We start from the raw sequence: 16,831 nt of genomic DNA, 5'->3' as shown, positions 1-16,831 counted from the left end.
CTTCTTCCCTTCAGCACTGTCTGCTATTTAAATGTCTTGATTCACACAGAGCTCTGCCAATGCACCTCACGTCTGCCCTTCAACCTTGTCTGCTATTTAAATGTCTTGATTCACACAGAGCTCTGTCAATACACCTCACTCCTGCCCTTCAGCACTGTCTGATATTTCAATGTCTTGATTCACACTTCTCTGTCAATACACACCAGTCCCGATTTTCACGATTGTTCTGTTTTTCCGCAATGCAAGGAAATTAAACCAGGACGAGTGCCTGAATTATAAAATACATCAGTAACCAGGGTTGAGTGGGCCCCTCCGGCCTCTGTGCCCCGGTGCCACTGGACCTGCTGCACAAATGGAAGCTACAGCTCTGCTAACGCAACTTATTCTTGACTTTAATCATTCCCAGCGCTGGGTACCAAACACGGCTCCCACAATGCACCTCCCGCTCCCCCCTGCCACGCAGCACCCCATTTCAGTGCAGGTACGAGCACAGACAGCTCTGTCAACGTGCATCACTGCTGACCTACAGAGCAGCCCTGCTTATCTAGTCCCAGCTGAAGATATAGCTCCTCCAATGTATCTGATGGTCAGTGTCCGTTCTTGTTCCAGCAATGGACCCCTCGTACCCACATTCCCGCCTCCGGTGTTATCTGGCCCCTGGCCAAGCTCTGTTTGTGGCTACACACGCTGTCACTAGGAGACTCCGAGGCCCCAGACTCTGCGTACTGTGGTTTCTCAGTCAGGCAGTGATGATTTCACCTTCAGTTACTGAGAAACTTCGTGCCCTGCGGGGGAGGCGCGAGGGAGGGGCCAGGGGCGCTCCGCTGGGTATATAAAGTAAGCGCAGTCTGAGGCGAGGCAGTTGCAGCCAGACTGTACAGCACATCTGGAACATCTGCACCGAGCACAGGAAGCAAGATCAGGAGCCCGGCACATCCAGGTGAGACCTCCGCGATGAGGGCACGACATGGGCAGGCATCAGAGAGGCACAGACAAGGAATGGACAGGCATCAGGGAGCCACGGGAAAGGAATGGGCAGGGCACCAGAGAGCCACAGGCAAGGAATGGACAGGGCACCAGAGAGCCACAGGCAAGGAATGGACGGGGTTCTAGAGAGCCACGGGCAAAGAATGGGCAGGCATTAGTGAGCCACAGGCAAGGAACGGACAGGGCCCAAAAGAGCCACAGGCATGGATTGGGCAGGCATCACAGAGCCACAGGCAAAGAATGGGCAGGGCCCCAGGGAGCATCAGGCTTGGCATGGACAGAGCAAAAGGGCATTTCAGACACGGCACGGAGGAGGCACCAGAGAACATCAGGCATGGAATAGATAGGGTGCCACAGGGCCTCGGGGAAGGCATTGATAGGGTGCTACTAGGTACATCAGCCATGGCATGGCATGGATAGACCATAGCATGTAGATGGTGTCACAGAGCGCCAGGCATCCCATGGACCTAGCAACAGGGGGCTCATACAAGACATAGGCAGGACATCAGGAGAACCTTTTGCGAGGATTGGACTTGACATCAGGAGGCTTCTAGCATGGCACGACATGGCATCCCTGGGTACCAGGGATAGCATGGACTAGGCACCAGGGGACGCCAGGCATTACATTAGCAACGCACCAGAGGACAGCGTGAGAGGCAGGGACAGGGCATGGTCAACAGGCAGGACATAAAAAGAGAACCTGAGGGTACTTCTCATGGTACAAACATGGCATGGGAAGCACCGGGCATGGCACAAACAGGCCCTCAAGTGAATGAGACACGGCATGGACTGGATATCGGGCGTACTATGAATGGAGTAACAGAGGCCTTACGACAAGCAATGGACAGGGAAACTAGACTGCTTCAGTCCTGACACATACATGTCGTCAGGACATCAAGCATGACAAGGGCATGATGCCACAAGGGCATCAGGATGGCATTATCCGGGTATCAGGAGGCATCAGGTCTAGCACTGACAGGGCACCAGAAGTCTGAGGGCTGGGTGTGGCACAAGGAAGGCACTAGCAACTTTTATTGATCATGGCCATTTATAAGTTTCATAAAGATAAACGGTAAAATGAAAATACCTAGACAAATAAAAGTGCACAGTTTAATAAAGAAGAGGCCCTCTTCAGCTCACCCTCATGGCGCACACTCACAGCACACAAGGCAAAAACACAGGATCGATTTTCAAGGAAACAAGCAGTGGTTACAAGGGATTCATGGATGGGACAAGTTGACAAGAGAATAAAGAAAAACATGGATTTCACTTCTCAAGAGATTAGGGGGTGAGGCACTAAGGTGGAGAGAAAGTGCGTGACTGGGTGAAGAGGTGGTCTACGGAGGGCTATGGCTTTCCTAAGCACTGTTCTCTAAAGGCCCTTTCAGGGGGGATGAGATTGTTAGGGGAAAACAGAAAGTTCCAACTGGAAGGGGCTAGAGAGCTATTGCCTGGTTCTGAACCTAGGGGTCTCCAGAGGAAACTTGCTTCTCAGGTTTTTCGGCCCCTCAAAATTGTTAAGTGTCTTGGATGGGTGTAATAGAAGGACACGAATGTTACTTAGGTTCACTCGAGTTTCTGTCGTAGTTCTAAGTTTTGAGAGCTGAAAGATGCGACCAAGAGCGAAACACTGAAATAATTATGATAATATTCTGTTATTTAAGCAGCACTTTCACCAAAACACTTTACATAGCGTGTTTTTATATACAATTACTGGCAAATAATAAAAATTGCTACTCATTTATCGGACACAGGTCGATAAAAGGCTGATTAGATCTTTCCATATTCAAAGCTGCAGGTCACATAAAGATCTCCGCAACACGCGCTCATTTTTCTGAGCTATCTCATCAGAATTTTGGCACCTGGATATTAGAGTGAGGTTCTTGATTGCTATGAGCAGGTGTAAACAAAGGTTGGTTGATTCAATAAATCAATGTTATGCCCGCTGAGCTTCACTTGCGGATCTAGGGGATTTGGCCTCTGTTTTTTAGTTTTGATATTTTCTATAGCTTGAAGACGCTCCATAGCGCGTATCAGATCCTCATTCAGACGTGGGGTAATAGCATCATTTTGAGTATTTCACGTAACAATAGTAATGCAAAATGACCAAAATTACATGAGATTATGCCTGTGTAACATTGCCAATTAGGTGGAACCCCTGATAGGTCAATGTCTGTCTTTTGCATAGTGGGGCATTCATTCATTTGTGGGTCCCTTGGTTGCTTTTTTTCTGCTGTAGAGAGAAGCTGTTTCTCAGGTTGTGCTGTAATGACTGCTGAAGTTTGTTTTCTCTATAGGAGGACTCTACCTCTGAGTCTGTGATTGCCTGGTTGATGAGAGGTATTATTCCTCTGCAAGGTGAAGGATGTGTTCTTCTTGCTTCAGTGTGTTTCCCTCTGTCAGATGAAGTTCTGGTCGTCTGTGATCTCTTCAGTGCTCAAATGTGTTCTTCTTCTGTAGGATGAAGCTCTCTCTGTTCACTCTGGCCAGTTTGGCCTTCTGCCTATTTGTGGATGCCTCCTTACCAACAGAAGGCTTTGGGGTTGCTGAACTGTCTACAGACTTTGGAATGAGGGTCTTCCGGGAGATCATCAAGTCTTCGAGGGATGGCAATGTGGTGTTTTCTCCTTCTGGGGTGTCTTCGGTGCTGGCCATGATACAGATGGGTGCCAGTGGGAAAACCAGGCAACAGATCCAGGATGCCATGAAATACAGCATCACAGGTAAGAGGTGCAAACGAAATGTCTACCTAGACAGATATACATGGAGATGACCTCTATCTCCCACTGTGTAAAGGCACAAAGATGGCTGTAGCCTCGTGGACTCTGTCCATGTAGGTCTCTGCTGGTTTATACTGGGATGACCTCCTGATAACAAGCTATTTGCAGGCATGTTCTTCTTTCACCACCTACCATTCTATTTCATTATCTCCTTCACTTTTACACTCATTCACTCGCTTCATTATCTCACCCCTACATTGCTCACTTTTTATGGACTTGCTTCTCTTATATTCTGTCACCACAGTGTTGCTGATGTTTACTATATGAAGAGAACTGGAAGCTTTGCTTAAGTCACTCTGGACTTTGTAGAATTTTCCATTGCTTGGATTGCAAGTCTTTGATATTAACCACCCTCTACCTCTTGTGTTTTCAGAACGGCGTGTCAGCAAAGCTCTCAGGTGGCTGCGGAAGGAGATTACGGGATCCTGGAACCTGGATGTGGTAAACACGGCTGATGCCCTCTTTGTACAGAGGGATATGGAGCTGAGTACTGGCTTCATGAAGACCTTCTTTCGAGCCTTCCACCAACTGGCCAAGCAGGTGGACTTCACCAATGAGGCCCAGGCCCGGGACATCATCAACGACTGGGTGAAGATCCATACAGAAGGTGAGATGATGGGAATGATTTGAAGATCTCTTTGCTGCTCTTTTGTACAAAGTACTTATGAATTTCCTTTGGTGGCCCAAAGGTGAAGAGGGCCTAATTCTAGTTCTACTCCATCATGCCCTTCCTGGAAGAGCTGCTGCATTAAAATATCTGTCATTCTCACTGTTTGCTTCTGCTCCCTTCATAATGTTGATGTTGTTCATGCCTCACTCTCTTTTACTGTGTGCTCTTCTATAGGGATGATCACTGATTTCCTGGCGCCAGATACCGTAAACAAGCTCACTCGCCTGGTCTTGGTAAATGCCATTTACTTCAAGGGGATGTGGAAGCTGCCCTTCCCAGAGAAAGCCACCCGTGAGCGCCTATTTCACAAGTCAGACGGCAGCACTATTTCTGTGCCTATGATGGCGCAGAGTGCCAAGTTCAATTACAGTGAGTATCCCACCACACGATGATATCAGTTGATAAATAGCTAGATAAATTGGAGGAGTTTCTCCAGTTATTTCAGTTCCTGAGTTAGACAGTTCCAAAGAGGAGCTGCTGCTCAGGAAAGAATTGGGCCAATACATGCATGTCTTGAAGTGCTTTGTTTCTAACGATAGCAGTAGGTACATCTTTCTGCCACTTGAAACAACTGGGATGGAGGGGTGATAGGTGGGATGTTTTATGTGTAGTGCTTTGAAGGGTGTGGCAGAGGAGCTTGAATTTTATTATAGCCTCTAGAGGCAACCCGTTGAGTTTTCTCAGGCCTGGTTTACCGCAGTTGAGTTTCCTTGAAGTGCACAAAAGTGTTGCTGATGAATGTAGGGTGGTTTTCTGCTGTGCCAGTGTAGTACTTAGTAGCCCTAGCAGTGTCACTTTCCCATAGTGCAATAAAGGACCGAACTATCTTGAAGCACCTCCTGGAGGTCCTACAGTTGAAGAATAAGTTTTACCTTTTTTAGCCAATGGAGATCAAATCTGCCTGATTTCACTCAGTGCTCAATGGGGCATTCAATTGAAGATGGAGACCAAGCTAAAAGCACAATGATTTGACTTTTATGAGTAAGAGAAGGGAGCAAAGCCGTCAGAAGGAGGTGTGCGCTGGGAATACAGATTCCCGAATCTGGACGGGACAGACTATTATTACAAGAATATCAAGAGGCAAAATATTGAAAGGTAAATTTCTATACCTAACTTCTCATATACGCAACTTAGGGTATAAATATATAAATGTATCGAAAGGTAATGCACAGAGGGAGATAAGAACATACTCTTCTTAACTGCACATTATGTACCTTGCCGATATATATATATATATATATATATATCGGCAAGGTACATAATGTGCAGTTAAGAAGAGTATACTCTTTTTAACTGCACATTATGTACCTCTGTGCATTACCTTTCGATATTTTGTCCCTCGATACTGTTGTAACAATGTTCAGTACTGTTGATATTCAGATTCATTCGATACTCCCTGTTACAATCTCAACAGGAGATTCACTGAGCCAGTCTAGGTCTAGTTGCAGCTGCTTGATTAAAAAAAAGAAACAAGACACTGTGCACGAAAACTAACTACTGCAATAATTTTTCTCTCTCTCCCACGCTCTCTTCCACCATTGCAGGTGAGTTCCTCACACCTGATGGAGAGTACTATGACGTGATTGAGTTACCGTACCATGGGGAGGCTATCAGCATGCTCATTGCAGCGCCTTATGAGAAGACAGTACCCCTGACTGCCCTCACCGACATATTGGATGTGAAACTCATTGCTCACTGGAAGAACACCATGAAGAAAGTCACTCGCCTCCTTGTCCTGCCCAAGTAAGTGCATCCCATATGTGTCACAAGTCATTCCATGTATGTTGTGAAAGTTCCTCCATGTGTGTCATGAGAGTGGCCTTGTGTACACACTAAATTCCTGAAGAGTGTAATGAGTGCCTGCATTTGTGGGATAAATGGTGGCATATGTGTCAAAAGAGTGTCTCCATGAGAAGTCACTAAGTCGCCACTTCTTTGCTCAGTGGTCGCTCCCTCACTTCGTTGTCACTCCACCTGTCAGTAGTCATGCTTAATGCTTAGTAGTCACACTTGCGTTCATAAGTTGCCTCTCTTTGCTTCCATGACACTCAGCAACTCTCCCTCTCCTGATAGGTTTTCCCTGGAAAGTGAATGTGACCTGAAGACGCCGCTTATCAACTTGGGGATGCCGGACATGTTCGATGGGACTGTTGCAGACTTTACCAACCTCTCTGGTGAGTGTACATGCTTGAGAGTGGGAGAAGCTGAGTGAAGCTCTGATGAGTGTGAGCCGTGAGGGTGAGCGGGAGAGAGCCTGTTACTTCCTTAGACACCACCTCACCAAGCCATCTCTATGCCTGAGGCTCCCTCTGTTACAGAACCGCCTTCCTAACTCTTCAGAGTCTGAAAGAACTATTTTTTAAACTCTCTTGTTGCCTAACCCTTAACCCTCAGCTCGTCTCTTCATTCAGAGACCGTTCTCAGACTCTCTCTGAGCTTCTAATCAGATCCCACCATACCTGCCTTTCACACCCCTCTGTGTTAGCCCTGTCCTCACCTTTCCTGCTCAGCCGTATCCTCACTCCTATCTTATACAGCTCCATCTCAACCCTTCTTTTAGCCTAGCCCTCACAACTTCATTAGCTCCTTTTTTCCCCATGAGAGCCTTTTCTCAAGCCCTCTCCGAGCCTCCTCTTCACCTCTCTCTCAATGCTCCCTCATCCCTTCTCCTCATAATTCCTACTCACACCCTCTACTCACAAGGCTCACCATGCTGTTCAACCCACCCTCCTTGCCTATCCTTATTCCACGTGCATTGCTTTACAGGCGCAGAGTCACTCCATGTCTCAAAGGCCCTGCAAAAAGTGAAGATTGAAGTGAACGAGAGTGGTACGAAGGCGTCTGCTGCCACAGGTGAGTCCTGCGCTGTATGCACTACTGCACACCTGCTTTTGACCTCACAAGGGGTAATGAACACATCACTCGAGCCTACATCTTTGGGTGCAGTTGCTGGGGCCACCTTCTCCTCACATTAGTGACTAGGGATGGAACTGATGGAATCAACTGCATCTTGCGATGTGAGTGAAGTGATCAGCCTCCTCTCAGCTCCCAATGTTAGATCTATTAGAGCATACCAGAGTTCCTCAGAGGGTGACTTCTGGGGCCATTAGTGCCTAAGGACGAGTGTCCTGGGACCATCTACATCTTGAGCGTAACTGCGGTGACCATTGGTTCCTCAGGGTGAGACTGCTGAGGCCTTTGACACCTTGGGTGAGTCTGCCTGGATCATCTGTGTCTCACAGAGCAACACATGCGGTCAGTGGTGCCTCAGAGATCAGTTGCTGTAGCCGAATGTTCCATGCTTACAGATGTTGAGGCCAACTGTACCTCAAAGCGATATTCCTGGGTTCCTGTACTTCCTGTGCTTCTTCAGCTGCTAAAGCTGGGGCCATCTGTGCCTCTGCATATTAAAGCTGAGACCCACCGTTCCTTGTTGTTGGAGAACTGTTGTCCTCTCCATCTTTGTGGGTAACGGATTGGTCATTCGTGCCTTAAGGAGAGACGTCTAGGACACCCCAACGCTCCGGGAGGTACAACTGGCATCAACAGGTAGATGTTAGCAATTACAGTCTTTTATGGAAGGCACACACTTCTTAGCATAGCTGTATTATCAGGGTGCATGTCCTGGAACTTTATGGTAAAACCCATTCTCAGACTCATTCCTGAGCAGATATGGCATAAAGTCAGGGAAATAATGAGAACTTCGTGTATCAACAACAGAGATCGCCCAAAAGGAGGTGACACCTGCAGAAAAGCTTTGGGTGTATGTGATGGAGTCTCACCTTGCTCTCTTGCCTGTCTGATGATGGCTATGTCCACATTGTGCCCAATCAAATCTTAACTCGTCCCTCTCTATAATTGGGTTCATGCTCACTGTGTATGATGATGGGCAAGCTCGCTCATCAAGCCCAATGCTGGGTTCACTTTCATCATCATTGATGAAGACTATCCTCGCTCATAATTTCAATGAAAGGTTCACTCTCATAATCTCAGATTAAGTTTGTGCTCATTCGATGGTCCGGGTCTGGGTTTGTACTCTGTATATGCAACAAGGAAATAGAAGACCCTGTCAATATTTGTGAATACTTTCCTGTGAGACAAAATATTTATGTCAATTCTTTTGTCATCATCTCTTGTAGCTGCTGTTTTTTTCGGGCGACTGGCACCCTTGGAGGTGGTGATGGACCGACCGTTCTTGTTTGTCGTGCGGCACAACCCAACAGGTAGGATATGCACTGAGTCTGCAAGGGTCTCATTGTGGAAGAGACTAGTCTTGGGAAGGGGAGAGATCTCCCAGCACTGAAGAGTGGTAAAAACTAAGGGTATGAGAAAAATTCAGCTTCTCTGCCAGAGTTCGCAGAGTTCTGCCCACTCTGTGCTCATTTTGGAGAGTAGAGTTCCTGAAAATGTATGGCAACCACCAAGTTGTGGAGTTTTTTTCTGCACGTTACTCCCCAACGCTAAGTTGGGTAGCGAGAAAATAAAGCACCAGACCACCTCCCGGTGAGATTTCTCAACTCGGGCGGCTGTGTTGGTTGCTACCACTCGTGCTGAGAAAGCTGCCGCTCACGTTGAGAAAACTGCCTCCCAAGTAGAAAATCTACTCGAGCGGTAGAAAGAAGTAGCATCCTCTGGCACACCACATGATGCATTACGTGCAGATTTTACAGTGTGGGGCAAACTCCCGGTGCTAAAAATCAGCACGAGGAGCGCAACAAATGACCTTCCGCAGATCGCTGAGTTTTTAGATAACTGCAGAATTCCACGGAGTGAAACTCCGTGAGTTCGACACAGGCCTAGTAACAACATCTGTGTTTTCTTGGGGTCCCCCAGTGTAAAAGAAATTGATAGAAGGGGGGCTCTTGTCAGAAGAGGAGAAGCGTACCAGGTCCAAGGAGAACCTTTAAGGCAGATGGGTATTCTGTCTAACACTCTAATCCAAACAAAATAGAAGAAAAGCAGGGGTGTGCCAGAGTGGTAAGGGAGTCCCATACAGAGTGCTGGATGCAGATAACTGTTGGTACCCAGAGATGTAGAACCATAGGGTTGCGCTGGTTGGTCTTCAAGCTCCAAGGAAGGCAGTAGAAGAGAAATGTGGGACTCAGGGAGCCTGCGATCAATCAAGAGACTGCTAGGAGTGAATGCTGTCCCAGCCCAACAATAGAGACTTGCTCCAGTGCGAAATAGTGTCATGGTATTTCAGAAAATTACAGCGACTGGCCAGAAATTGTAGAAGCTCCTGCGAGTTACAAAACATGTTTGCACAGATTAGACAATAACTTGGCTGAAGGCACAGTTGTGGTTAGTGACTAGATTAGAGAACGTGGTGTTGGAGGGCTCAGTGTGGGCAAGTATGGGCAGTGAGACTTATTAATGACAGGTGTGGGTCGTGGGTTTAGTGGTAGCATAAGCGTAGATGAGTGGCTTTGTGGAGTCAGGAGTGAGCAGATCTCCATAGTGACACGTGTGAGAAAGTGGGGTTCAGTAGAGTCAGCTATGAGTAGGTGGTGTTCCTTGGGGTCAAGTACTGGGATTTAGGGCTCAGTGAGGTTAGATGTCAGAAGATTGGGCTCAGTAGAGCCAGGTATGAGGATGTGAGGCTTGGTGGAGTCAATTGTGGATATTTGAGTCTCGGTGTTGTCAAGTGAGGAGTTGGGTCTCACTGAGGTTAGGTGCGAATGTGGGGTTCAAAGGGGTCAGGTGTGGTCAATGGCCAGGTGGTGGTACTTGTGGGGATATGAGTCGCAGTGCAGTCAGGTGTGAGCAGGTGGAGCTTGAGGTCTCAGTGATGGCATGTGGGGGCAGTGGCAGGCAGTTTAAGTTATAAAATGTTTAGAAGTTGTGCATGGGCCCCCACAACAGTCCTGGCATCAGGTAGAAGCAGCCCCGTGCCCACCCTCCGTAGACTCTCTCACTCCCAGGGTACAAAGAAGATATGTAGGAGGAGACAAAAGAAAGGCCGAATTGAAGGAAAATTTTACAGTGCACACAATAGGACACCACCTTCCCTCCCCCCCAATCTCCCCAAACTTTGCTTTAAGGCACTCATCAGCCAGAGCCTTAAGTGGGCAAATAACAACAGAAGTACAGATTCGAGCTAGCACAGAGTGGGCATATCGTCAGATCTTGTCTGGATTCTGTGACGTCACGCACCTGTCAAACACTGTCCTGATGTCTCTTTCTCCTTCACTCGCAGGTGCTGTCCTCTTCATGGGCCAGGTCATGGAGCCTTGAAAATCGTCCCACGGGAAGCCCACGCCTAAGAAGGGCCCCTCCGGGCTGCGCGTCTCCAGGGTGTGCTAACAAGAGGAGGCGCCGGGTGTAAACTCAAAGCAAAGACATTACAATTCGTGCTCAAATGGGGCGTGCAGGTGGGGGTACTTGGCCCGCCTCGGTTCTATGACGCACTCTCGCCTCGCGTTCCCTCAGTAAACCTCATACCTCAGTCAGGTGGAGGCGGTGAAATAATCACCCTCATACTCCTGAAGTGCTCCTGGTGGGGCCACGGGCTCTAGCACCTTTCTTACAGACACTGACAGTGGCGCAAAGCATCCTGGGATCCAGTACTCTTGCCGGCATAACCAAAACGCAGCGTTTGCCCACGTCATGCCTGGTGAAGTGTTTATTTATTCATAGATACATGAATGTTGTTTTCTTGATGCACTGCCATTTTGCACTATGTTTAGAGTTGCGGTTCCTGTTAAAACTGAGATTATATGTTATGATATGTGATGTTATGGTATGTTATATGTTACTTCTTACTGTTGGCAGCCGAGAGAAGGCTTGGCCCAGCTTCCTAGGCATGACAAACTTTGCAGTGCTTCCTATGGCAGTCCCTAATAACCTGTCACCATTATTCACAAAGCTCTTCTCTTCATCTCTAGAGAGTACGACGCTCTCTTCTCCCACGTTCCAAGTAGGCAGCAGTGGTGTCCCCATTTTTGAGGCCTTGTTGGGACAGTGAGGCACACTGAGAGCTTCTTTTTCTGTACCCTCTGCCCACCGTAGAGATGCTCGGCCATTTCCAAAAAGCACAAGTCACACCCTATGTAAGGTCCTATATCTACGCTAGCCTTATTGCGTATATATTGGAGGTCAGAAGAAGGCGCCTTAACCCAAAATCTAAAACGTGGGAAGGGGAGCTGAGTGTGCTGTTAACAAGTTACATCAGCTTTGCAACAGCGTGTCGCAGCAGTATGGCGAGACTGTCTGATGAACCCTTCTCCACAGACCACTGTGACAGGGTGACTAGATTTTGAGAAGAAAAAACCGGGGCAGGGCAGACATAAAAGAAGGACTAAAGTTTTTTGTCTCATTTCTATATCTGGCCTGTCACTTTTCATATGAAGAGAGCAGCAGGACCCTACTAATGTCCAACCTTGAGGCGAGGGAGCGGGGGAGAGGGGGTACATACTGGCTATGCTGTAGTATACCAGTGCTATAAATACTCTAAGAGAGAGATGGGGACATTCCAGCAGGTGCCAGTCTCCAGCTTAAAGTAAAGAAGTATGAGATCTGTATGACTTACTAGTCAGACAGCTGAAAAGTAACACTCAATTCCGTCCACACATAAAGTGCAGTGCATAGACAACTGGTTTCCACTAAGACTCGAGGGGTTTACAGCAGTACTAGAAAACAAAGAGGTTCGGAAACATTCCCACGATCACAACGTGAGAGCAATACAGAGCTGGAGACATAGCCAAGCTTTTTATGTTACAGCGAAAATGAGGAATTGCAAACTATATACTGTTGTGGTGTCTGTGGACCTTCAGTGGCCTTCTACAAGTATATCGGCTTTGTGCTACAGCTTCTGAGGCCGGCACTGCCCTCTGGTGGTCAATGGATAACTTTGTGCAAACTTCACTTTGCAAGCAGTATTGTCAAGATGTACCAAGACTGCCACAGGGTGCCATGCCATCGCATTGCTGCATTACAGTGGATGTAGATTGTAGGAGTTCTCATGAGAAGGATCCATAATGTCCCGCTTTAGTAGTATAGCAGTGCTGCTCAAAATTACCACCAGTGCCCGCGACAGAGGAGAAGTGTTGCAGACAAATGCTTGTACTGCTCTGTTGTACCACCACAGTCCTGCTCGGAGGTACCCTTAATGCCACACTACAATATAACAGTCCTGGAGAAAAATGGCCAATCTGTCCTAATGCCACATAGGCGAGGGCAGAGAAGCGCCTGTACTCCCCTAATGCGATATAGGAGAAAAATAAGTGTTTGTACGGTCCTAATGCAATGTGGAAGAGGGGAGTGTCTGAAGTGTCTTAATGCAACATAGGAGAAAGAGAAATGCCTGTTTTGTCTTAATGCAAATGTAGGAGATAGAAGTGTCTGTCCTGTCCCAGAGCAGTAAGACAGACTTGAGAGAAGCGTATGTTCCCGGCACCCTTATAGAGTGAAGGGGTGCTGCTAAGAAGTATCTGTACTGTCCCAATACAGTAAAGCAGTATTACTGGCACGTGCCAGTGCTAACCCACAAGCACCCGAGGCGTCTTGAAAAAATCCAAGTACGTCGAGCTTGCCAGTTCCTCTCTGACATCAAGAATGGTTCTGTGTGGGGGGAGGGGGCGGTCAGTGGACAGAGTGACCAGAGTCGATGCTGGGTGTGCCTGTCCACGGACAGAATAAACCCCTTTTATTTGGAGGCTCCCTCGTGCTGTAGTGTGCGGATCCTCAGGTACAGCTCAGTAGGTTCATGCTGGGCTTGTAGTTGGAAACAACTCTGAAGAAACTCTTTCAAACACTGTGTGATTAATTGTTTGTATTATTAATGTTAAAGAGGAAATACTTTCTTAATAAAATGTGATTTTTCAACGAGTCTGGTGCTTGTTACTGGGAATATTCTCTGGTGTGACCAGTACTGAGTACAAAGAGGGGGAGGGTTCTTCCAGCCACGGATTCCCCTACATTGTTTTAATAATGGTATCAACACTTGTATAGCGCTCTTCTACCACTTGTGAGGCCTCATAACCATGGGAACTAGGGGCCAGATGTAGGAAAGCTTTAGCGACTCGCAAACGGCGAAAAACGCAGTTTGCGAGTCGCTAAAGCCCATCTGGTATGTAGAAATGCATTTTGCGAGTCGGAACCGACTCGCAAAATGCATTTCAGAGTCGCAAATAGGAAGGGGTGTTCCCTTCCTATTTGCGAGTCGCATTGGTATGCAATTCCATTTGCGACCGCTTGGACTCGCAGTTACCATCCTCTTGAAGTGGATAGTAACCCAGTCGCAAACGGGAAGGGGTCCCCATGGGACCCCTTCTCCTTTGTGACTGGACCAAAAAATAATTTTTCAGAGCAGGCAGTGGTCCAGTGGACCACTACCTGCCCTGAAAAATACCGAAACAAAAGGTTTCGGTTTATTTTTCAAAGTGCAGCATGTTTTCCTTTAAGGAAAACGGGTTGCACTTTGAAAAAAAAAAAACTGCTTTAATTCAAAGCAGTTACGGACATGGAGGTCTGCTGACTACAGCAGGCCTCCATCCCCGTGAGTGCCCTGACTCGCTATGGGGTCGCAAATTGCGACCCACCTCATTAATATTAATGAGGTGGGTCTTTGCGACCCCATAGCGACTCACAGATGGTGTCTGAGACACCTTTCTGCATCCCGTCGCAGGGACTCGCAAATTGCAAGTCGCAATTTGGGAAGTTGCTACATCTGGCCCTCAGTTCGCAGAATAATTGGTGGGGCCCAGGTCACATGAGCCAATTTTTATTTTAAATTTGGAAGAACTGCAAGGAGGACAAGAGTGTGGTGGGCTTATCTCACTGAGATGTAAAAGCAATGTTATCAATTTTAAGACTGGTCGGTGCTGCCCATGCCATTGCCACAGTCTGCTCTTTCTCCCTCTGCACACTGCTCATACAATGTCTTCTCTACCTCCAGTGGTGGCGGGTGATCTTTTAAAGCTGTGGGATGAAATACTTGCCCTAAATTTCATCAAGTGAGAGAGACAGACATCTTCCTGGAGCCTTTGGGAATTCACCCCCTGAGAAATATTTGAAAAAAAAGGGAGAAAAAAGGTGCAAATATTGTGTTTTAGAGCACATTTTTCACACAAAATTGGTAAAAAGCAATAGAACCTGATTGGGTCTTCATAAAATATTCCAATACCTTGATGGTGTTCCACTGAAGAACGACCCTCTCCCGGAGAGCACTCCTTTTTTTCCCGAAAATAGTGCTATGGATTAACTCCATATATAATCATGTAACTTCAGTAGCTGGGTTGTGGATGGTCAAAACATTTGAGGTCATAGTAGTTAAAGAGGTGGGTCTTCAACTCGTTTCTAAATTGGAGCAGAATTGGGGTTGTCATGATGGATACAGGAATCTTGTTGCAAATCCTAGGTACATAGATGGAAAAGGCCCCCCACCTTGTTTTAAATTTTTTTAAATTCTTAGTCTGTATTAAGATGTTTTCCTGGCTCCAGGTGAACAAGAACCACCAGAGATGGTGAGCTTATCTGCAGGATATTCTGGGATTCTGGTCGAGATGGCTTTATGAAGGATGCAGTTGGTTTTGCAGTTGTTGCAGGCAAGCTAGAAGAGCCAATTGAAGATCCATTAGGGAAAATGATGGGGGGAAAGTGATCATATTTCCTCAAGTTCTGGATGAGACCTGCTGTGGCATGTAAGATACCTGTAGGAACCTGGCTATGTACATACTATCTCAAAGTGAGAGATAGTGTGCACAGAGTCCAAGGGTTCCCCTTAGAGGTTGATAGTGGCAAAAATAGATAATTCTAATGCTCTATTTTGTGGTAGTGTGATCGAGCAGTAGGCTTATCAGAGGATAGTGTTAAGCATTTGTTGTGCACACACAGGCAATAAATGAGGAACACACACTCAAAGACTTAACTCCAGGCCAATAGTTTTTTATACAGAAAAATATATTTTCTTAATTTATTTTAAAACCACAAGATTCAAGATTTGAAGTAAATACATCAAATTCAAAGTACTCCACACAGGTAAGTAATGAACCTTGAATTAGAGCAGTAACATACACAGTATAGGTTAAAATGGCAATAAGCTATTTTAAAAGTGGACACAGTGCAAAAATCAACAGTTCCTGGGGGAGGTAAGTAACATTAAGTTTCTGAGGTAAGTAAAGCACTTACAAGTTCAGTCTCCTGGGCATAGGCAGCCCACCGTTGGGGGGTCAAGGCAACCCCAAAGTCACCACACCAGCAACACATGGCCGGTCAAGTGCAGAGGTCAAAGGAGGGCCCAAAACACATAGGTGCCTATGGAGAACAGGGGTGTTCCGGTCTGCTGGCAGGTAAGTACCTGCGTCCTCGGGGAGCAGACCAGGGGGGTTTTGTAGAGCACTGGGGGGGACACAAACAGGCACACTAAACATACCCTCAGCGGCACAGGGACGGCCGGGTGCAGTGTGCAAAGTTGGCGTCGGGTTTGTTATTCAAAGCAACGGAGAGACCCATGGGTCACTTAGGCGATGCAGGCAGGGCACAGGGGGGCTTCCCGGGCCAACCACCAACTGGGCTAGGCAGAGGGTCGCCTCATAGTCACTCCTGCCCTGTAGTTCAGTTCCTCTCGGTCCTGGGGGCTGTTGGTGCAGTGCTTGGTCCAGGTGTCGGGTTCTTTGTTCTAGGCAGTCGCGGTCAGGTGGAGCCTCTGGATCCTCTCTGCAGGCGTCGCTGTGGGGGTGCAGGAGGGTCGGCTCAGGTTACTCATGAGGTCGCAGTCGCCTGGGAGTCCTCGCTGCAGTGTTGGTTCTCTGAAGCTCAAGCCGGGGGCATCGGGTGCAGAGGGTGAAGTCTCACGCTTCCGGCAGGAAAAGTCAGTTCTTTAAAAGTTGTTTCAAAGTTGCAAAAATGTTGCTGTTGGTGAACAGTGCAGCTGTTCTCTGGAGTTTCTTGCTCCTTCGGTTCAGGGCAATCCTCTGAGACTTCAGAGGTTGCTGGTCCCTGTCGGATGTGTCGCTGTGCAGGTTCTTTGAGTCTGGAGACAGGCCAGTAGGGCTGGGGCCAAGTCAGTTGTCGTCTCGGTCCTCTCTGCAGGGCTTTCAGGTCAGCAGTCCTTCTTTGTGTAGGTTGCAGGAATCTGATTTCCTGGGTTCTGGGTCACCCCTAAATGCTAAATTTAGGGGGGTGTTTAGGTCAGGAGGGCAGTAGCCAATTGCTACTGTCCTGGAGGGTGCCTACACCCTCTTTGTGCCCCCTCCCTGAGGGGAGGGGGGCACATCCCTAATCCTATTGGGGAATCCTCCAATCTCAAGATGGAGGATTTCTAAAGGCAGGGGTTACCTCAGCTCAGGACACCTTAGGGGCTGTCCTGACAGGTGGGTGACTCCTCCTTGTTTTTCTCACTATCTCCTCCAGCCTTGCCGCCAAAAGTGGGGGCAGTAGCCGGAGGGGCAGGCAT

General features: G+C 47.6%; 1 protein-coding gene across 1 annotated transcript; it reads left to right on the top strand.

Annotated features, from left to right (window-relative positions):
• Window positions 1–803: 803 nt before the first annotated feature.
• On the top strand, window positions 804–13,260 carry SERPINE1 (serpin family E member 1). The gene is made up of 9 exons (XM_069216499.1): window positions 804–940; window positions 3,448–3,710; window positions 4,141–4,374; window positions 4,612–4,806; window positions 5,982–6,180; window positions 6,511–6,611; window positions 7,204–7,290; window positions 8,577–8,660; window positions 10,634–13,260. The coding sequence occupies exons 2-9, from the start codon at window positions 3,449–3,451 to the stop codon at window positions 10,669–10,671; spliced, it is 1,200 nt and encodes a 399-aa protein (XP_069072600.1). The 5' UTR covers window positions 804–940; window position 3,448; the 3' UTR covers window positions 10,672–13,260.
• Window positions 13,261–16,831: the final 3,571 nt, after the last annotated feature.

The sequence above is a fragment of the Pleurodeles waltl genome, chromosome 12, assembly GCF_031143425.1.
Source record: "Pleurodeles waltl isolate 20211129_DDA chromosome 12, aPleWal1.hap1.20221129, whole genome shotgun sequence".
In the NCBI taxonomy this organism is placed as follows: domain Eukaryota; kingdom Metazoa; phylum Chordata; class Amphibia; order Caudata; family Salamandridae; genus Pleurodeles; species Pleurodeles waltl.
This window is presented reverse-complemented; position numbering and strand designations above follow the sequence as displayed.

What these genes read in the sequence shown, in the direction of transcription:
- SERPINE1 (XM_069216499.1), top strand. Translation starts at nt 3,449, where the DNA reads ATGAAGCTCTCTCTGTTCACTCTGGCCAGTTTGGCCTTCTGCCTATTT. An exon ending in GAGTGCCAAGTTCAATTACA is followed by an intron (nt 4,807 to 5,981) that starts GTGAGTATCCCA and finishes CCACCATTGCAG; the next exon opens with GTGAGTTCCTCACACCTGAT. An exon ending in CGTGCGGCACAACCCAACAG is followed by an intron (nt 8,661 to 10,633) that starts GTAGGATATGCA and finishes CTTCACTCGCAG; the next exon opens with GTGCTGTCCTCTTCATGGGC.